At 51.1% G+C, this 22,162-nt stretch overlaps 1 protein-coding gene across 1 annotated transcript in view; it reads right to left on the bottom strand.

Annotated features, from left to right (window-relative positions):
- Nucleotides 1-1,834: 1,834 nt before the first annotated feature.
- Nucleotides 1,835-22,162, bottom strand: part of TRIB2 (tribbles pseudokinase 2) — a 28,013-nt gene continuing 7,685 nt past the window's right edge. The window contains exon 3 of the mRNA XM_039231087.1: nucleotides 1,835-4,314. Within this exon, the coding sequence (XP_039087018.1) occupies nucleotides 3,846-4,314 (469 nt within the window). The 3' untranslated portion in view covers nucleotides 1,835-3,845. The remainder of the gene's footprint in view (nucleotides 4,315-22,162) is intronic.

The raw sequence follows: 22,162 nt of genomic DNA, 5'->3' as shown, positions 1-22,162 counted from the left end.
CTCCAGTAGCGTTCCTCAGTCAAAAGAACTCCACCCTGGTATGCCCTTGGTTGATGATAGTAACAGTCACTATTCTGGCCAAGCACAAGTCATTCCCTTGACATGCCGTAAGTCTGTAAGTCAGTTTAATCTTCATAACATCCTTGCTCCTTATAAAAGTTAAGTGATTTTCCCAGTCACGGCTATTAAAGGGTAAAGATTCAGGGCCCTGGTCATTACTTCCCACCCTCACTCCCAGTGGCCGGGGCCTCCCTGCTCCCTGCCCCAGGTTCAGATTAAGTAGCAAGGGGGTGAAGACCCAATGCCCAAAGAGATTAAAAAATAAAAGATTTCTGCTGGCGAAGACTTGAGACACAAAGGGGGAAGGAGCTTGCCGAGGTAGAGGCTCGATATATAAAGGCTGGGAGTGTGTGTGCCAACACCCCCCGCCCCTCAGCAGCCACACATTTAAAGTTTGACAGGATACAATTCAAACAGGCATCCATTAGGCAGCAGGCCCATTTCTGCTTAATCACAGGCAGTGAAAGAGCAAAGGAATTGGATCCGACTCTCCGTGCCCCTAGCAAAAGCCACCAGCGAGCTTCAAAACTTGCAAAGGCTGTTTTCTAAAGATGCACCTCGTCGAAACCTGGGGTTGGAGGGAAACTGAGCCACAGGTAGCATCCCCACACAAAGTAAACATCAATTCACAGGTGTTCCCTGAATATCTCCCGCGGGCCAGGCATAGGCCAGAGGCTGCTAGGGACGTGGAAGGGACATTACAAGACGATAAACACCTTGTGAATTTAGAAGACCGGTCCAATCGGCTCGAAAGCCTCCACTTCAGCCACGTCACCCCTCAGCCTCTGATGCCACACACCCCAGTCTTCTCTAGGACTTTGAGGAGTTCTAGCCACAGCCTGGCCCCAGTGGTGCTCACTTGGACAGGTGTCTAGAATGTTCTCACACGCGGTTCCCTCTGCTTAGTGCTACCGCCGTTTGCCTTCCATCATCACCCAAAGCCGCTTCTTTCTGGATTCTGATTCAGCTCCTTCCAGGGCACCTCCTGACAGACTTGGGCAGACCTATGGGTTTCCATGGATCCGTGTTTACCCCACTTCTTCATTCTGCCCATTGCCTTGCTCTGCTTGTGTGTCTGTTTCCCTAACTTGCACTGAAATTACAGAGGAAGCACTCACTAGACATTTCAGGATTGAATGGACCCCCGGGGCTGTAGGAACTTTTAGTAAAGGAGGTGCAGCATAGACGGGATTGCCTGTAGAGCCCACCTTTGACCCCGTCTGCCTGGGGGAGGGCTGCTCGGTAGGCATTAGTTTCTAGGAGTCCGGTGGTCTTCTCCTCGGAGGTTTCCAATGGGGTTGCAGCAGATACGGCTGTTCCTAGGGAATCGTGTGGAAGCCGGGATGATCTGAGTGCAGGAAAGCCTGAGCACCTCAGAGCTACTATATACTTGCCTGAAAGCGTCTGGGCTCGAACACCAGGCATTAACGAGTTTCAGGACTGAACAGATGGGGTCCGTGCCTGACTTAGTCCCTTACGCGTGGTTTAACCCCAGGCAAACTATGCACCGTTCTGGGCTTATTTCCTAATCTGTGATGGGAACAGAATTCACACCTCTGAAGGTGGTAGTGACGATTAATTCAGTGAGATATGACATCTAAATTGGCCAGCATATGCCCAAACACGATGGAAGCTAGCTTTCGCTTTGTATCAACAGCCATAGTGGTTCACCCTACAAGAGTGAACCCCAAGAAGACGCAGGAATTCCCGGCTGGTGGGTGGTGGCCACAAAACCACAGACGGCAGAGAATTCATCATTTGCAGGACCTCAGAATTTTAGTTAAATACGCACAATTTTATTGATTGAAGAGATTAGGACAAAAACATTAAATCAAATACAGGACAAAGCACCAGAGGCCATAGATTCCCACCATGCATGCCACCAATCTTTCCTCCTACAGGGGACTTAAAAAAGAGGGGACAGGGAAGGAAAAAAGGTCCTTCTTGACACAGCACCATCTTCAAATTGTTGAAAAACAAAAACAACCCCAAGAAACAAACAAAATAAAAAAAAAAACAGAACAAACAAAAACCTCTCTCCTTTGTGTCTTCCGTGATCAAAATAGAATCAAGGGCAAATCCATGGCCGCCTTGTCTCCTGACTGTGAACGGTTAAGCCGCCCTCCTGGGAACATGAAGGCCGGGCTCCTGCTAACAGGCATAAAGCATCCAAGGTCTGCACATACATGCCACATACTATCATGAAGCACAGATTCAAGTAACATTTACATACTAGAGTCCACGTGTTACCTACCCAAAAACATGACCATTTCACAAAACGTATACAGGCAGTAAAAATCCAAACAACTGAGGTACTGGAAACACAAATATTTATGCCGAAAGTGTTTTGTATCATACAGCAACAGAAAAGCCGTAATAAAAAACATTTGCCACTCGAAATCAAATAAAGCTATCTAGAAAAGCCAAACAAAAGGTTATTTCGGGGACAGAAATACTCAAACAAGAAAAAAATATATATATATATAAATGTTAACTACAGCATGTAACATGTCATTGCAAGTTAACCCGTAATTGAAGTACTGGCTTAATACATCACAATGTGACATTTTCCTTAATAAATAGAAGAGTTCTTGAAAATACAAAGGTGCATATTGGGACAGAGAGCTGTTTTTATTTATATCATCCTAGCTTTCACCTAGATGTCTCTTCCGCTTGTGTCTACCGAGGGTTTTTGTCCAAACGAGAGGGCCTTCCGAGCCAAAAAGGATCGTTCTTCCTGAAGGAAACGAAATAGCTGCCCTGTATTTTATCACGAGGGAAAACCAGCTCTGTTTCACTGGTTATCCAATAAAACAAAGACAAAATGTTTCATTGAGACCAGAGTGTTGCAAAAGCTTCGGACTCTAAATAGGCCCTTCCTACTACCTGGCCCTGAAGCCATAGTCAAGCCCTCCTTGTTCAAAGAAAAGAAATTCAGGAATGAAATTTCTCATTTTCCTTTCCCTTCCTTTTGTTCGTTTCTTTCTTTAAACTCTGATAGCAGTAATGCATCTGGAAGTTTGACTTCTAATAGCTTCCTGCCACAAACCCATGGACACAAAACAGAGAATAACTATGTTGAAGGACAGACTTTTTTTTTTCCCCCCTTCAGGGAGCAAAGCATCAATGTGTCATTTCCTGACCAGGATAGTAAATCATTTATTTAGAAGAAATGAGTTGAAAAGAGCGATTAAGAGACACAAACTGGACTTTTATTTTCTTTTAGCTTAGCACCCAGGTTTCATGTCAGTCTGTGTGCACCGAATTGTTTCTTAAATGAACCCCATTAATTATTGGATAGGTGGCTGGCTTGTTTAAAAAAAAAAAAAAAAAAGAAAAGAAAAGAAAGAAAGAATCCTTGGCCAATTGTACCTTCCCTGAATCGGACAAGAAGTTAAAAGCTAACAGTGCGATGCCAAGATGTATGTGTGGTTGAGGCAGAGAGTTTGGGTTCTGTCAGGATCTTAACTATTTTGGAACAAATGAAAAGTGGGGTAGGCAGAAACAGCCCAGCTGACGGGGTGGGCTCCGGGGGCTACGTCGGGGAGGAGAAGCTCCCAGGGGCTTCCCGCCCCTCCAACCCGACCCCAGACTCCCACCCCACATCTCTTCCCCCATGCTACATGTTCAGTCAGCTCCTTGAAGGTTCTCCTTCTTTGAACCGAGAAACGTTGAGTGTCAGTGTCTTTCTTGCTACCAAGCCAGGCGATGTGTGTCCCCCGGAAGGACTTCCCGCTGCCCTCTCTCGCTCCTGGTACCTGCTCCAGTCTCTGCGGGGCGTGAGCTCAGTTAAAGAAAGGGTCCAAGTTCTCTTCCATGTTGACATCCGGCACCAGCTGATCAGACGCCTCCTTAGCACCATATCCTGAATTCGAGACGCTAAAATCTGTAGAAAACCAAGGATGGTCCAGAATTTCCTGCGAGGTCAGCCGCTCTGAGGGCTCCCGCCGCAGGATGCTTCGGATGAGGCACTTGGCCTTGGGCGACAGAGTCTCTGGAATGTTGAACTGGCCACGCCGGATCTTGCTGAAGAGGGAGCTGGGCTCAATGTCATGGAAAGGGTACCGCCCTACCAACATGGTATAGAGCATCACTCCCAGGCTCCACACATCGGCTGCTTTGCCCGAGTAGCTGCCGCTGGTGTTCAAGATCTCCGGGCTGACGTACGCTGGGCAGCCGTGCTTGTCGGACAGGGAGTCATCATCTCCCCGCAGGATGTAGGCGTCTTCCAGGCTTTCCAGCTTGACCCGGGTCCTGCAAGAGAGAGGGAGACGTGAGCTCCTATGGGCGCTGTGAGGCACACGATCTCATCGTTGTCACACAGCTCTGGCTTTAATGTTTCCGAGACCCTTCATTCATTCATTCATACATGAATTCGTTCATTCAACCAGCCAAACGCGACTTCTAGGTACCTTCTAGATACCAGACACTCTTCCAGGGCAGGGGGCCCAGGAGTGAACAAGACTGACGAGGGGGCGCCTGGGTGGCTCAGTCGGTTAGGCGTCTGACTTCGGCTCAGGTCATGATCTCACGGTTCGTGGGTTCGAGCCCCACGTCGGGCTCTGTGCTGACAGCTCAGAGCCTGGAGCCTGCTTCAGATTCTGTGTCTCCCTCTCTCTCTGACCCTCCCCTGCTCATGCTGTCTCTCTCTCTCTCAGAAATAAATAAAACATTAAAAATTTAAAAAAAAAAAACTGATGGGGAATGTGCATGAAGTTTAAGATCTACTGGGGTGGGGGAACCCCCACTTCCCACAACTAACCAGACTATGAATGACTTGATTATCTCCCCATCTCAGCGATGAGGGTGCAAGAGATTCAGTGCTATTCTCAAAGATGCCTCTAGGTAGTGATGGAGAGTCACAGGATTTGAACTCAGATCCAACCAACTGGGAAGCTCCCAGAAGTTCCGTCCACAAGTTCTGGGAAGCTTCTGGCGACACGATAGAAGGCAATGTGGAAGGACCTATTACTCAATCGTATCTTGGCTTTGTAACAGTCCTTTTGTGAGAATGGAAGATTTTATGATCCCCTTTCACAGATAAGAAAGAACATCAAGGCTCAGAAAATCTGAGTAGAAATAATTTGTACAGTGCCTTTTAACTGGGAAACAGAAAAGACTTGGCCCCATACTTTTCTCAGTAAACCTGTGCCTCCTTCCCCAATACCAAGCTGCCTCTCTTCAGGACACAGGCAGAGCTGGGGAATGTACTCGAGCAGGCATGCATTACCAGCAGCTAAGCCCTCCCAGGGCTGACATCATCTTTCCAAGATTTTCTGTTAGAGTTGCCTCCTGTCCCACCAATCACACTCCTGTGGGCTGGTCCCTGATGAAATACTTATGTGACTTGGTTGCCTGTATCCTCTATGTGATAGCACGTACGTGATGTTGATTTCTCACGGGTGCAGGGGCGTGTCAATCTGCCCCTTGCCATTTACTTACTTATTTTTTTTAACGTTTATTTATTTTTGAGACAGAGAGAGACAGAGCACGAGCGGGGCAGGGACAGAGGGAGAGAGAGGGAGACACAGAATCTGAAGCAGGCTTCAGGCTCTGAGCTGTCAGCACAGAGCCCGTCCCTGGGCTCGGACCCGTAAACCACGAGATCATGACCTGAGCCAAAGTTGGTCGCTTAACCAACTGAGCCACCCAGGCGTCCCTGCCCCTTGCCATTTAAGGATGACAGAGCTGGCAGACAGTTTCTGGGACTTTCCCTAGATGTAGCCCTGAAGAGACATGGAGAAACCCTATGTCGGAGTTTCCTCAGAGTCCCTGGGGCCTAGGAGCCATCTTGACAAAGCAGGGCTTGATGTGGCCACTGGGTATAAAATAAGTTCTCAGTAACTACTTTTGGAAGTTAAGTTAAATTCTTTTTACTTTTAAAAAAATTTTTTAATGTTTTATTTATTTCTGACAGAGAGAGAGAAAGACAGCGACAACACGAACAGGGGAGGGTCAGAGAGAGAGGGAGACACAGAATCTGAAACAGGCTCCAGGCTCCGAGCTAGCTGTCAGCAGAGCCCGACGTGGGACTCGAACCCACGAACCGTGAGATCATGACCTGAGCTGAAGTCGGACCCTTAACCGACTGAGCCACCCAGGCGCCCCTAAAGGAAGTTAAATTCTTAAAAGAACACTGATTTGCAGCGAACAAAGCTGAGGAGCAGGACACGAAGTGACTTGCCCAAGACTGACAGCTGCCTCCGACCCAGGACCAGAAGCTCCTAGAAGAGCATCTGTCCTTGATTCAGAGGCCTTCCGAGAACCCCCATGTCCCTGCTCTGCCGTCCCTTGAGTGGAAAGCTGGGTACCACCACCTCCCGGTGCTTAATACGCAAACCCTCCTCCTGTTCTTCGGGCCAGAGCGCTCCACAGTTCGTGTCCGGGAGCTGTCGGGCCCCCAACTCGGGCCCATTCCATCACACTGATGAATGCCTGCCATGAAGGTGACGGGACAGGGAGGCGGGGCCCGAGTTAGGGGGAAGGGCCTCCCAGACCATGCCTACCAGGTCCTACAAGGTCAGTGTCATTCACAACAGCTGGTTCCTTCATCTCAGAATTTCGCGCATCATGGATGCTGTTGTCCAGAGGTGCCGCAAGGCTGAAATGGCCGGAGCACAGGAAAAACCACAGCGGGGGTTCTCATCCTAAATCGGAGCTTGTGACTCAGGTCTATAAGCTCTGTTCCTTCTTCTTCCTTGGGCTACAGGGCTTGGCCTTTCAGGGGCCAAGCCTACTCGGGGAGCCACAGAAGGAAGGCGAGGTTCAAGTTTATCAAGTTAGCTCTCGATAAGCAAAACACCTGCCGAAATCCTGGGTTAATTCTAAGATCTCATATTTGGATTATGGAAGCCTCAAAGTCTAAGGAGTGACCCTTCCCCAGCACTCATTTCTGTCAACGAGCAATAAATGGCTGCGATCACTGGAAAAGGGACTGGGCTGGGAGCTCAGGGGGCAGATCCCAGGCCAGACTACGTCTCTTACCTGTGGTGTGGCTCTGGGAAGTCGCTCAATCTCTCTGTTTCTTTTTTTTTTTTTTTTAATGCTTTTTAAAAAAACTTCTGAGAGAGAGACAGCGTGAGCAGGGGAGGGTCAGAGAGAGAGAGAGATACAGAATCTGAAGCAGACTCCAGGCTCTGAGCTGGCTGTCAGCACAGAGCCCGATGCGGGGCTCGAACCCACGAACCGTGAGATCCTTGACCTGAGACGAAGACGGACGTTTAACCAACTGAGCCACCCAGGCGTCTCTCTCTTTCTTAAACTTTGAAGAGGGGCGCTGGAAGAGGCAGTTTCCTTTTTAATTTTAATTTCTTACTGTGGTACAGTATACATAAAATGTACCATTTTAACCAGTTGTAACTGGACAGGTCAGTAGCATTAAGTACATTCAGGCATCCGTCTGGACAAGACAGCCTGAAAGTCCCTGCCGGTTTTAACATTCTGGGATTCCGATCTACAGCAATGCGCCCCCCTTCCTCGCTCACCCATAATTTGCTAGAACCAGGAGCACACAAGTGCTGTTCTTCCCCTCCCTCTTCAGCTAAGGACCTCAGGACGCGGGAAGGGTCTAGATGTGTTCATCTGGAATTGGGCTGATGGAAAGCATACCTTGCTCTTCCTGTTGCTCATTCTAACCTAAGGCGGCAGGTGGGGCAGACCCACACCAGCCTCATGAGACTTTCCAGGATAGGAGTTGAGTCACGGAAACCCAGACGGTGGAGGGGAGGGGGAATCAAGTCACGAGCCCAAGGGGGTTCCCTCAACAGCCTCCTTCACCCGACCCTCAGCAGCACCAGCCACGCCTGGTTCAGGAGGTGGCCAGACTCGTGGCCTCCAAGGTCACGGTCGTGACAGCAGAATGCCTAGGGGAAAAGCTCTAGCGGCTGCGGCAACAATAATTCGCTGTGCAGCAAAGGGCGGTCCGGTGTCCAGTGGATTTGGGGCTGGGCTCCCCTCCCGAAGCCTTCCGGCTTCAGCCCCAGGTGGCTGACCTTCTCCCGGAGGCTGCAACGTGAGCCCCAGGCCCCTTGACCACATCCTCAGCTACACCCCCACCTCTGTGCCAGCCCTTTCACTGTCCCTCAAACACACCGACCCCCCACCACCCCCCACCACAGTCCTTCCTGGGACCTCTGTGCGTGCCCTCCCCCAGCCCTTGCTGGAATGTTCTTCTGTCAGATCCGGGAACGTCTCACTCCTGCTCACTTCTTCAGGTCTCTGCTCCAATGAGCTTCCTTCAGGAGCCCTTGGCCGGCCATCCTCTCTACCTGGCGGCCACCCCCAGGACGCTCGTGCGCCTCAGTGGCACCCGGGACAGCTGTTCGGTCCTGCATTTATCCCCACGCTCACTCCAAGTGTGGCCGCCTCATTCCTGCTGCCAGGAGCTCAGGAGCAGGTGGGTGGGGTCGCTTTGTAGGTAGAGAACATCGCCTTCCTTTACGGCTGTACCTCCTGCACCCTGATCGGGACCCGCCACACAGCAGACACTCAGTCTGAGAGTGAAAGGGACCGTCACGTCAGGAACCCTCCGAGCTCAGTGTGCTCACCTTTAAAGGAACAGCCCTGCCCTGCCCACCTGGCCAGGATTAAGAGGATGTCGGGCCGAGTATCCACGGGAACAGGCTTTATAAATTCCAAGACGTCAGTCCCTGGTGGGGTGAGGACGGGTGCAGATGTGCCTTCAGACCCATGACCTGCTCCTGGATGAGCCCTTGCAGGGGACAGACGTCACCACTTCAAGCTCCTTATGCTAAACCACATCTGAAGCCTTTTCCCTATACTGATCCCCTTCCAGGACACGACCCCTGACTGTGATGTCACCTTCCCCTCGGGACCCACCCTCTCCCCCAGGCAGCAGGGACCCTATTTCCACCCTGACCCCGCTTCTGGAGTCCTTCTCCAGATCAGAGGGAAAAAGCCTTCAATCGTGGCTAAGGGTTCGATCTTGTTAATGGGCCCACTGGCCAGCACCCGCTTCTCTCCTCCTCCACCTCCGGGACCCAGCGACCCCGAGAGTGTAATAGCAAGTGCACCCACGTGCTGCGCTCAGCTGCCCCCGGCCCCTGGCCACCTCCGCCTCCTCCCTTCAGAAGCTGGGCTTTCGGTGGGCCGGGGCCGGATCTGCCTGTCACATTCAGCTCACCACGTGACGTGCCAGACATCTATGTATAAACCGGGCCAGCTCAGCCTCGAAGTCGGTGACCCGGGTTCAAATTCTGGCTTTGAAAATGACTAACTAACCTAATATCAAACATCTTCTGCGCCCTTACACATCCGCCAGGGTATCTACATATACTTCCTCTTTAAAGTTTATAACACCAACCTCCAAAGCAGGAATTATTAACCCTTTAGGGGGACACTGAGCCCAGTGCTCGGATGGCCAGTGAGGCCCAGGCTGCCCCAGCCACCGGACACCCGGCGCGGGACAACGGCAGCGAGGCTGTCCCAGTCAGCGAGACAGCCTCAGTGGGCAGGACGCCTGCACCCAAGGCCAGGGCGTCCCAGGCAGGTGAGGCGAGAAGAGAAGAGAGAAGCCTAGTAAACGATGGGGAGGAAGTGCAGGGTTCGCAAGCATTCTTCTGACTTTGTCTCCTTCTCGGAACACCCTGAACTTGTTTACATCACTCGCAGGCGAGGGTCAAGGCAAGTGGTCTGGATTACGTCGTTTAAACAAGGACCTTCCGGGCGCACACACGTCGCAAACTCGGGACAGTGCCCAATTGCAGGGACACTCGGAGGGTCCCAGGGGCTTGGCTCGCCCCTGTGGGGCGCAGGGCTGCCCCCCTCTCCTCTCCAGACCACGTGGGGGGCCGGGGAGGGGGGACTGGCAGAGCACCTGCACGTGTCTGCTTGGGAGGATGTGAATGAACCATCTCTCAACTTCTGCTGTCCCTGGTTATGAATTCTCTGACCAAGGGATCGATTTCCATAACAATCAACAAGGGCCTGGGTGGTCCCAGGAATTCAAATGTTCCACTCATCGTTAGGGCATTTAAAGTAGGCACTGGGGACAGGGGCATGACACTAACCGCCGTCTTCTCCGTTTTTATGAGGATTAAATGAAACAACGCGAGCACAATATCAACCCAAGAGCCTAGCAAAGAAAATCTGCAGAGAAATGGCGGCAACTCTAACTGATCTTCTTAGTAAGATAAGCCTCCGCCCCTTTCAACCCCAGAGCTCAGAGGAGAAGACAGATGAACAAGCATCAGGCAGACCCAACTGGACGTGAATCCCGCTTCGTGTTCCTTCCTGGGCCCTTTACACTTGTTTCCCCCTTGGCCTGGGATGTTCTACCCCCAAATATGCGCCCTGCTCATTCTGCTCACTTCCTTAACTCCTTAGGCAATCCAAGTGGGCTACCTGGAGGCGGTGGGAATAGAATAGTACATGAGGAATAGAGGTTCCTGAATAGGACACGGGAGGGAGGGTGGAGAACCTGTGACCAAAAAAGCTGTGAAGGACAGTGGTGATCTCCGGCAGCTTCTCCGAGGGGAGGGCCATCAGCCTGGGGCAGAAGCGAGTCGGCCAAGCTGTATCCTTGCACACATTCTGCAACTCATCTCTGGCACAGGCAGGAACAGGCCTGCTTTGCTTTAATTTCTGAATGGAAAAGACTCACAAGGGGACGGCCTGTGGACTTGGCCACCGGCCTCGTGCCATCGGGTCCCCAGCCAGGTGAGGAAGCCACACCAGCAGGATGAGGCTCCACTACCGCCTCCAAGGAGAAAACGTGCCACCCCCTCCCAGCGGAGGCCCGCATGGCTGGCTGTGGGCCCGAGTCGCAAGACCAGTGTGACCACGCACAGACCTCCCAGCCCCAGCTGCCCTTCGGCAAAATGCAAATGTGGCTACAGGGCTTGAAACGGGCTCTTCTAGCTTCAAAATCCCCGACTGTAAATTTTCTTTCATCTAAACTATAGGAACCGCAGCCGCGTGACATCTTCACGATAACAGTGACAATGACCGTAACGACAACAGTAACTGTGAATCAGACGCCTCCTGGGTGCTGAGAGTTGTTCAGTCTGCATCTCTATCTTCTGTAACAAAACTGAAAGGCAATATTCCAATGCATTGAAACCTCTTTAAAAATTAGGGAACTGAGGGGCACCTGGGTGGCTCAGTCGGTTGAGCAGCCGACTTTGGCTCAGGTCATGATCTCACGGTTCGTGGGTTCGAGCCCTGCATCCGGCTCTGTGCTGACAGCTCAGAGCCTGGAGCCTGTTTCAGATTCTGTGTCTCCCTCTCTCTCTGACCTCCCTCTGCTCATGCTGTCTCTCTCTCTCTCAGAAATAAATATAAATAAAATGTTAAAATAAAAAAAATTAGGGACCTGAGGCACAGAGAGTTAACTGTCCCAGGCCACAGGCGGGATAACAGAAAACGGTGTTGCGTCCACAGCAGGTTTTTCGTGCTGGCCCCCTCTCCAAATTACATCCTGGTACCAGCGACACAGATTTCCTTAGTGCCAAAGAAAGAAAAGCTGTGAAAGGAAGGCCCTGCATTTATGGAGGCAAATATGGCCCCAGGTTTACTAAGCACTAGGTCGCAGACAAAACCCTAAATGCGGTAGCTCACAAGGTTAACAGAGGTGGCTGGACCTTCCCATTTCCTAGATGAAGACACTGAGATACAGAAAGCAGATGTGACGTGTCCAAGGCCACCTAGCAAATGAGTGGCCGAGGTGGGATTCACAACCAGGTTTTTCAGCTTCCAAATCAGGGCTCTGTCCAAAAATATCCACAGTGGCCGCCCCAAGCAAATCATGCTTTGCTTTTAAACCTTTAAACACCGCCTTGGGCTCTTAGCAGGAAGGGATCAGGACAGGGTGGGCCGGGGTGGGGCCGGGCTGGGAGTTCAGCCAGACCAAGTGGGCCTGGCCGGGACGGGAAGTCCGGTGTCCTGAGGTCAGTGAAATTCAGAGAAGTCACTGAAGGCCATTCCATGGGGTGGGTCCAAGCAGGCGAAGGGTCAAGTGAGAGAGGTCAACTGCAGCCAGGTCTGGCTTTGCTCTGCCCACTACTGCAAAGCCACCCTTGGCTGTCGGCTGGGTTGTGTAAATGAGGGTCCCCCCAGGGGCTACCTGCTGGGGGTGCCCAGGACAGACTGTCCCACACAGTAGGCTGCATCAAGCTGACCCGACAGCCACCACTGGCTGCTGAACTCTGCCAGATAAATCATCATTCAAGTTCTCCATTTCCTAAGTGCATAGATTTTTCCAACAGTTTACCTCTGAGAGCCACTGACGTACCAGATCCTGTAGATTCAGCCAACAGACTGACACCAAGGTCAAGCTGCTTCCAAATCAGCAGGAAGGCAGCAGGTAACCAACAGGGAGACCTTTCAGGTCCAGGTGAGGGAAGTCTGCTAGGTTCTCCCTGGTGGTACCTCCTCTCACTACGTGACAATGACCGTGACTGTAGTCAGGGAGGTGGGGGTTCCTGCACCGGTTTAATCCACCAGAAAGTCACATCTTGCCGAGACTGAAGTAAGTTGCTAGGAGCAGTACGGCCGTGATGAGAAGCCCAGTTCAACTCAAGCATCCAGATGTTTCCACAGCACCGCTGGCCACAAGAGAATGGCCAGTGTTGTCTGCATGCCGGGGCACGCCTGAGCCGTGACACACCATGACCGCAGGCCAGCGGGGAAGCCATCGCCATCCCACCCCAAGGCTGCCCCACTGCAGAACGACACCACTCCAGGGCAGCCGGTGTTTCCACAGGAACAGACAGGGACCCCCGAGTCAGGCATGCCCGCCGGGACTGCTCCTCAGTACTCTGTTCACAACCCTTGCTCCTCTGCACGGAGACCCGACCCCAAAGGATCCCCTGATCCCGGTCCAGTGGACTCAGCCTCTCGATAAGGCTCAGCAGAAAATCTCCTGCTCAGCGCAGGACGGCACTGCTCCGAGGGCCCACCCAGCCTGGAGCCTTCCAGGGAGGGGGAGCCAGGGGCGCCTCAAGGTACTGCTCCGGCCCTGCTACTTAGCGAGGCTGACTCAGGGTCCAGAACATTCCTATCCAGAATCACTGGCAGGGCTGAGTGGGGATCAGGCCAGTCCCTCTGACCCCACCGACCCAGGGAGCACTGTGAGCAGCAGTCCAGTGCGGGACCAGGCACTTGGCAGAGGCCTAACCTGGGCCTCACCCAGATGGCCCAGGCACATACCCAGTAGGTTCCGGGAGCCAGAACACCTGAGCCCTGCTCTGGGTCCCATGGCCAGCATGTTATAGAACTTTGGAGAACATTCCCTCCTAATTTCTTCATCTGTAAAAGCTCAAGGGTTGAGCTTCATTCTACCTCTTACCCACCCCTCCGTGATCCCACCGCTTGGGGCCTGGTTCAGCCTCAGGATCTTGAAGTCCATACTCATCCCAGGTCCATCCTGCACAAAGGCTTCCAGAATCACAGCCTGGCCTGGTCCCATCCTGTCTAGAGAAACCCTTCAATTCAACAGCATTTCCTGGATTTCAGGTCAAGTTCAAGGTCGAGGGCATGCATCCAGGCCCTAGACCAGTGCTTCCCTCTTGAGTCTCATCTCTGATCCCCCCACACAATGCCCTCCACCAGCACATCCCTCCCTGCACAGGGCTCGTTCGTGTCTCTCGGCCTTTACTCATACTTTCTGGACACCCTCCCCGCCTTCCCTCTACTTTAGACTAAGCCAAGAAGGAACGCATGTCCTCACTGACACGCTCATTCTCTATACCTCACTCTGCCCCTGGAACATTCCCTTCCTGCTCCCCCACAGCTCTCTAATGCACACCCATAACCCATAACATGCTACGAAAAGTAAATATTACACTAAGTCTTCCATTAGGCAGCGACTCCCCATAGTGACTCCTAAAACCTAGCGCTGTATGTGGTACACAATAGGTGTTTCATCAACGTTTGCAAGCTAGCGTGACTCCCATGTCGCAGATGCCCCCAGCTCCAGCATGGCGTCTATGGTTCAGGGTACCTGGGCACAATTCTGCTTATGATCTACACTCTCTAGAGTCCAAAGAACTTTCAGATAGGCTTGACTCTATTTCCTGCTTTAGAGAAACTCCCTAGAGGACTGAATAAAGGACATTTAAGGTGTATTTCCATCTACCTCCTCCCACCATCAATGTATCTAGGGGATTTTTCTTAGGATATCTATGCTTCCAGGGCTTTAAGGGGCTACCCACACACCCATTTAGTCCATTGTCAGATATTCACCAGGTATTTACAAAGTTAGTCCTGGGCTAGAGAGGTAAGACGGAAAGATAAACAGACCCACATTACAGTTCTGTAGAGAAAACAAAACCCACTCCATGAAACAGAACAGGACAGAAGAGTGCTGCCCATGGGGTTAGTGAACTGGGGGCCCGGGACTGCTCAGAGAACACAAGTACTGAGCTTCATTTAGACTCCAGCCGGTCAGGCCCTCCTGGTGTTTACTTCTTGCCTGACTGCATGAGAAAATTCTTCCTGTGGATAGGACACAAGGGGCGGTATTTTACCCGGTGTCCTGTTCTGACAGCCAGTGAGGTCTCCCAGAGCCTCGGCTCCGGAGTCTGGTATCCTGGGTACAAACCCCCAGGCCTGCCTCTGATTAGCTGTGAGACCCTGAGCCTCAGTTTCCTCATCTACAAAGTGGTGATAATAGTACTAGCTTACTGTTTCTTCTTTTTTTCATCTGGCAGAGAGAGAGAAAGAGAGAAAGAGAGAGAGAGAGAGAGAGAGAGAGAAACTTAAGCAGCCGCCATGCTCAGCACAGAGCCGGACGCGGGGCTCGATCCCAAGACCCTGGGATCAAGACCTGAGCCGAAATCAAGAGTCTGATGCTCAACCAACTCAGCCACCTGGGTGCTCCTCCTCACTGGTTTTAAACTGGTTAATGTAGGGGCGCCTGGGTGGCTTAGTCGGTTAAGCGTCCGACTTTTGCTTAGGTCATGATCTCTCGGTTTGTGGGTTCGAGCCCCGCGTCGGGCTCTGTGCTGACTGCCAGCTCGGAGCCTGGAGCCTGTTTCAGTCTGTGACTCCCTCTCTCTCTGACCCTCCCCTGCTCACGACGTCTCTCTCTCTCTCTCTCTCTCCTAGAAATAAATAAAACATTAAAAAAAAAAACTGGTTAATGTAAATACAGTAGTTAATTAGGATTAAATCGGTTCATTTACATGCCTTTATATTTAGGAGAGGGCCTGGCACACGGTGGGCGCTAGGTATTATTTCACTCAACTGTTAAGAAGAGAAAGTCTTCTGTCTCATCGGCCACAGCAGTTTCCGCAGCACCTAAAACAGTGCCTGGCCCAGGACAGGGGCTCCTCCTATTTGCTGAATAAATAAAGGCACCTCCAGGTGGCTGGGTGATGAGGCCCAAAGCCGGCAGCTGACGACCAGAAGCAGTCTTGACAACTGTCCTTTGAGCCTGTGCAGCGCACCGGGCAGCGTGCTGGGAACTACAAGTTCATGATCTCCAATCCACATCAGAGAAGGTAGGCCAAGGTCAGACGGCTCAGTGAGGGAGTCTTACTGCTGTGCCCTGGGCTCCACCTGCCCAGGGTCTCAGTCCAGCCCACCAGCTAAGTGATTAAGCACAAGCAGTAAACAGCTCGGCCAGAAGTCCTGCTGAAGGATGCCTACTATTTAGCCCATGTCTGAGCGTGGAACCCTGAGGATGCTCTCCCCTCTCTCTGGGATTAGAGACGCTTTTTCATTAGTACAATATCCTGCCCGAGACATTGGTAGCAGCTTCTCAAATGTCATTCTGCCCAAATCTTTACATCCAAATGGCAATGATGGGTTATTTTCTCATTTGAGGCAGGATGCTAAAAGGGGCTTTCTTTGAAAAGGTGTCCCCGTGGGAATGGAGAAAACGGGAGTGTTCAGGGGCTCCTGATCTGGAAATGACCTAGAGGCCAATGATCTGTACTTATCCCCACCTCTCTCTTCCCTCTTTCTATCACGAGAATCCAATCTGAGACGCACATGCTCAATAAAGGAGATCTTTGTGCATTTAGGGCCCGTGTTCTGGCAGCGGTGAACACGAGGCGGCCTCAAGTCCCCAAGAAGCTCCCAGCCCAGAAGGACATGGGGACAGTCCAGGGATGTAGGGGTGCAGTGCGTGCAGAGGGGAGACTGCAGGGGTGCTGCGGGGGGGGGCGGGGAAATCACTTACCCATCCAAGGAGAAGTGGGGGAGTAGCCTTCCCCAAGGGCTGGCAGTGCCTGAAGAACCTAAGAGTGGTCAACATAAATAAGGGAACTCCAGCTCTATCTCCTGGAAAGCAAAAAGGTACGGGATTTTCCTAAAGTACGGTGAACTTACCACTTAATGTAAATCGCTACTGAGGAAAGCAAGCAGAGTCTGGTTTCTATACTTCGCTAGATACTGAAACCTCAATAGAGGCTGATGTTGAGGATCTAAAAGAAGAGGCAGTATAGAAACTAACCTGAGAGACAGAGAGGGGGAGAGAGACAGAGAGGGAGGAGATCTTGGCTGGTCAGGGCGGCACAAGGCCTGGGCCCCACAGGACATTCAGGTCTGGTGCCCGGGTCGATGGTGGCTGGTTACACAGAGTCCCCAGGGCTGCTGGGTTTCTGAAAAGGGTCTAACCTCCCTCCTGCAGAAGCAGGCACCGAGCAGCTTCCACAAAGCAGAGGAAATCAAACCTGTGACGTCAACAGATAAAAATCTTCTAACCAAAGAAGAAACATGCACAGAGGGATGTTTCTCCATTCACACGGGGTATTTCTGTGCGGTGAAATGTCAACACTGAACTGGGATTGGGGGCAGGGAGTTGGGGGGTGGGGGCAAGGCGCCTCGTCCCAAGGGAGAAGGGAAATCAAGCTGGAGAGCACAGGCACTGCTGTGGGAGCTAAGGCTGCAGCAGCTTAAAGGGCTCCTCACATCCTGAGTCAGCGGGTCGGCCCCTGTCACCCTGAGGGCCCGGCACTGAGTCCACAGGACCTGAGGACGGCAGGAGCCACCGCTTGCTGATGGCTGATGGCGGATGCCAAGCACCGGGTTCACTTGCATTAATTCACTTAATTTCCCCAAGAAAGTCTCCTTGTTATTTCCACTCTGCAGATGAGGCAATCTAGACAGAAGAGGTTATGTAACTCGTCAAGATGAAGTTTACGAGTGGAATGAGTGCAGCAGCAGCAGCAGCAGCAGCCACTAAACTCCTGCGCTTCGGCCTCCTCATGGGAGTAAGGGGCCTTCTCCCAAGCTCAGGCTTTCACCTGGGGGCTCAAATTGAAATAGCGGGCCTTCTAGAACACGCTGCTTGGGCATATCAGCACGCTCACTGCTCTCTACCTAATTCAGGGCTCTGACCCACAGGGGGCCCCGGGACTGGATGAGCCCATCTCCAATTTTCCTACCAAATCTGGGGATGTAAAGGGTGTGTCCAGGGTGAGCCCAAACAGGGTAGGGTTTAACTTCCTCAAAACAAAAACAAAACAATTGTGGGTCTGCCCTGCGGAAACAACCCAGGGATGGAGGAGGAGCAGCAGCACCAGGCTGGGAACACCGTGGTCCCAGGGGAGCGCACGCGCCTCGGAGGCTCCTTCCCCTGCGAACAGAACATCGAGTCCACCCTCTGGCCTTTCTGAGCTGCCCAACCTCCACCTGCGCTTTCACCCTGCTAGTCTCCAGTCCCACTCCCTGTCCCCAGCAATGACTGTAGTTAAATGAGAGGAGGGTGTGGCTTAAATTTGAACCCTTAGGCCTCAAGAGTTTACTCCTTGTGAAATGGCTGCCAAAGGGGTGGAGCCCATTCGCCATGCACTTCCGGCGCCGCAGGAATGGTTCTTCCATAACGGCGCCATGTTATCAATGACTTTCGGACCGGTTGGCTATCATGAGCACCTGTCCCACCCTGTGCCCCCCCCCGGACCATGACATTCAGCTCTCACAACCAATAGGGACGCAGACCTTACTCCTGTTCTGAGGAATCTGCAGCTTGGAAGTATTAAATGACTCATCCAGGACCGGGTAGCTAATGAGTGGTAGAGACAGAATCTGAATCTTGAACCCAAATCAAAATAAAACAAAAGTCAAAGAATCTGAGGTGCTGCTGATTCAACACAGAGAAGGAAGGCACACTGGCATCGGGCCCCAACACAACACGGGGTGTCATCTTCAGGGCTGATTCTGGGAACCTGGACTTATGGCCCCCACAGCTCTACCAAGAACATTCTCACGGGTTGGTCATGGGTTCAGTTACAGTCCAGAATCGGAAACCCATGCATAAGGAGCCAGCTCACAGGTGGTCCCGTTCTGAACCAGGCGGGGCTTTCACCTACAATCCCTTGCCAAGAGATTCAAACAGTAAGAAGCGCATCCTTGAGAGAGAGAGACGACCATGTGCAAAGAAGGGTCTGGTGACAGGAAGCTTAATAAAGCAGTTACTTCCAAAAGCCTCCTCTGTGTTTTCCCTCCTAGGACCAATGCATAAAGGGTCAGAACACAGACACAGGCTCCATCATTCAAAGTTTCAAAAGCCTTTCAAATTCAACCCATTGTTTTCTTACAGGCTCCATGATGTCAGGAGGGGCGTGGGCTTTAGTGCTATTGAAATCCCTATCGATGAGGGCTTGCTGATTAGGATGGATGGCAAGAGCTGCCAGCAGCAAGGTCCTGGTGAGGCCCCAGACCGCGGCCCCCCTCGAAAAACGGGCACGTTGCCCCAGGCAGGCCACCGCGCAGGCCAACAAAGAGAAACTGCTGTGAAACCCGATGGCTACTGGGGACACACGGAGGGAGAAATACGATGAGTGACACACTAGAGACACACACTCTGACGAGACGTTCACAACCCAAACAACAAGGAGAAAGGCTACAAAGCGTTGCTCCTCTTTCACAGAAAGTTGACAGCTGTCTGAGAAACAAGTTCCTATTGGCTACCAGTGAGAACCGTTAGAATGTCCTTGAAAATGAGAGTGACCTTCTCAGAGCTGCCCAGACGGAGACACCTGTCACGGTAAGAAGGGCAAGTTCACCGAGACTTCAGCAAAGTGTGAGGCAGGGAAAGAGTTCTGGGGTGAAATGAGAGGGTTTCCAGGCCAGCTCCATGGGCGTGCCGGCAGTGACCTTGGGCAAGGTCACTTAGCTCCTGTGCTACCTCTCGCCAATCAGATGAGGCGTTATCGTTCTCCCTGAAGGTCCCGCAGGACGGGAGGCCACACGGGGCTCAGGTGCTGTGAGGCATGCCAGGGACGGATGACGACTGGCTTCTTCCCCGTCACTTAGGTTTCCTTTGTCAGAAGGAAAAGGTTCTCTAAAGTTAAAAAGGATTTAGCTGTGACACGTGTGCTCCAATGAAGTATTCTGGTTTCATATGCATATGGGATACTTCTTTCTAGATCTTTCTAGAAAGGGTCATGCTCTTTTGCAAAAGTCAAATACAAATTCCAAAATTCAACACCAGAAAGACATAGTCCTGGTATTGAAAGCTTATGACATTTTGGGTTTTTTTTTAAAGTTTATTTATTTATTTTGAGAGAGACACAGAGAGAGACAGAGAGAGAGGCACAGGAAGGGCAGAGAGGGAGAGAGAGAATCCCAAACAGGCTCTGCACTGTCAGCATGGAGGCCGACGTGGGGCTCCAATTCATGAACCATGAGATCACAACCTGAGCCAAAATCAAGAGCTGGATGCTTAACCAACTGAGCCACCCAGGCATCCCGACATCTTGGTATTTCTTCTCTAGGCAATGGGACATGAAGGATTTCAACTCTGCCATCATAAAGGACAAGCCAGGTCTGACTCAGCCCCTTATCTGCTTCTAGCACCCTCACCCCTGGGGCTCTGACCAGAAGCAGCCACACGATAGGACTGAAGAATGCCCCCCCTCCCCGAGATCCTAGAGTTCACACGTGTCCCCCGGGAATGTCCACCCTACTGTCACCCGCTTCATAAATATATATTTACCACCCGTGTGCTATCGCTGGATGCACCACCCCCTATACTCGCTGCTGGATGAAATTCCTCTCTACAGAAGACACCATCAAAGGTGATGGTGAAAAACTTGGATCCCCGTGAAAGAGGGCATCATTGCCCTTATGTCCCGTGGCAGGCAAATAAATTCCTTGAGAGCTGATTTAACAGACCACATGTCCTCACTTCTGCTCCTCCCCGTCGGAAACTTAGAGTCTTCACATCACATTGTGGAGTCCTTCTCTACAAAATGAACATGAGGGTACCCCCCTCGCTCAAGCTGCAGAGAGAATTAGGCTCAAGAAGAACCTGATGGTAGGAAGGTACGGTGGTTGTCCACTATTAACCTCTCATTTCTGCAGTTATAGTTACTACATGTCCTAGAAAGGTGGCAAAGAGAAGGACAAAGTATCTTTGTCGGTATTCTGCTGGGAGTCACATAGATACTTATTTCCCAGTGAGAACATGCAAAGAAGCACACACCTGACCTTATAATGCAGAAAGACCTCAGAACCAATTAAACAGGGCCAGGACAATAACAGAATGAGAAACTTGAGACCAGAAGGAAGGGACCAATCTAAACGGCCAGAGAGAGTATTCAAGATGAAACCAGGGTAAGAGCTTGAGCCTCCATGGCTCCAATGGCAGACACATCTGAGCTGAAGAAGAGAAAAGGTTAAGTGTGGCCCCCCCATTCTAGCTCTTTAAATTGCTCCCTCTTCTTCAGTTTACTAATAAGGGTCAAAACTGTGCACTATAAAAAGACCAGGCCATTGGCTGCCACACATGCCTAAGATATCTGTTTATGGGTAAAAATGTGGAACAAAACCAATCTCTGTGGCCGGTGGCCCTCTGAACTTTGAATATTCAGCTGGATTGTAAATACTCATGAAATTATTCCATTTGGGTTAAGTAACCACAGGCCCCTTTACCTTTGTTAATCCCAAAATGCTTCCCAGACATTTCCCAATTAGCTCAAACCATAAAGATGGAAAAAAAAAAACAAAAAACAAACAAACAAAAAAAAAAACCAACGCATACACCACTAGATCTCATTAGAATATCAACAGACTTCTATAAACAGGAGCGTATAATATCTCAGGCCAACTAACTGGAAGGCAGGTAGGTTTGACAGTGAGGTGGGCACCAGACACATGTCTGTCCAGTTAACTGAATGAATGGCAAGTCCTGGCTTCGTACTCAGATGGTCCTTAACAGCTTTGTGACAATGGACGTCCACTTCACCAACCATTTTCCTAATAGGATATGAGGATGCCCAAGGCAGTAATAGTTAACTCCACGACCCATGTATGTCTAGAAACTGTAGAATAATTTTTGGAAGAGTCAGCAATGAATATAAATCTGTTGCCTCCACCCCTCTATAAAAGAACATTCTTCAAAAGAAAAAAAAAGTGGCTTGAAAGACTTATACAATCGAAGTCAGCTGGAAGACAAAGCAGGTCCCAGTGGGTTTGCTAAATAGAATGTAATGAGTTAACGGAAGAACCATGAATGGAACCCAGATGCCCAGCAGCCTATCCAGCTGTCTCCTCCAATAACCCTGACCTTCACATCACTGGGCATTTGCGTGGCAGGTGCCTCACCTGCAACACGAGTCCTCCCCACGTTGGCTGTAACGTATTCATCATCTTTCAAGTTTGGTCCGAAATCATGTCTCCTCTAAAATCTTTCTTGACTTCCAAGTTCCTAGTGAGAACGGACATCCCAGCCCCCAGTTCTCATCTGACCCGGGAAATCATCTTTTGTTAGGGCTTGGAACATTCCTTTGTTGGTGAGTTGACTAGCTAATGCACACTGATATTCCTAGTTCTGAGAACTGTGGCTGATGTCAGTGCCTGCTTTATTGATACATACATACACCCTTAGGTATTACTGAGCGAGGGAATGAATGAATGGATTATGAACGACTGATGCCAGGCACTGAGCGTTCTGAAGGGAGGCTTATCGAAATCGTGTCTTATTCACATTGAAATGCCACACAGGCTTGCAGCCAACCTTCAGAGTTCACGACACCGCAGCGAAAATAATGACCAGGTCACAGAGTGTCCTGGAGCCTGACCTCTGAGCATTCCGTGACGCCTTTAGAGTAGCGACGACTTGGTTTCCAAGGGCACTTAAGGCACTGCAATATTCGTTCCTCTCCCCTTGCCCTCCCACCAGGACACTGGGCAG

The sequence above is a fragment of the Hyaena hyaena genome, unplaced genomic scaffold (assembly GCF_003009895.1).
Source record: "Hyaena hyaena isolate Hyena2069 unplaced genomic scaffold, ASM300989v1 scaffold_53, whole genome shotgun sequence".
Lineage (NCBI taxonomy): Eukaryota > Metazoa > Chordata > Mammalia > Carnivora > Hyaenidae > Hyaena > Hyaena hyaena.
Note: the sequence above shows the minus strand (reverse complement) of the source record. Positions and strands in the feature narration are given on the sequence as shown.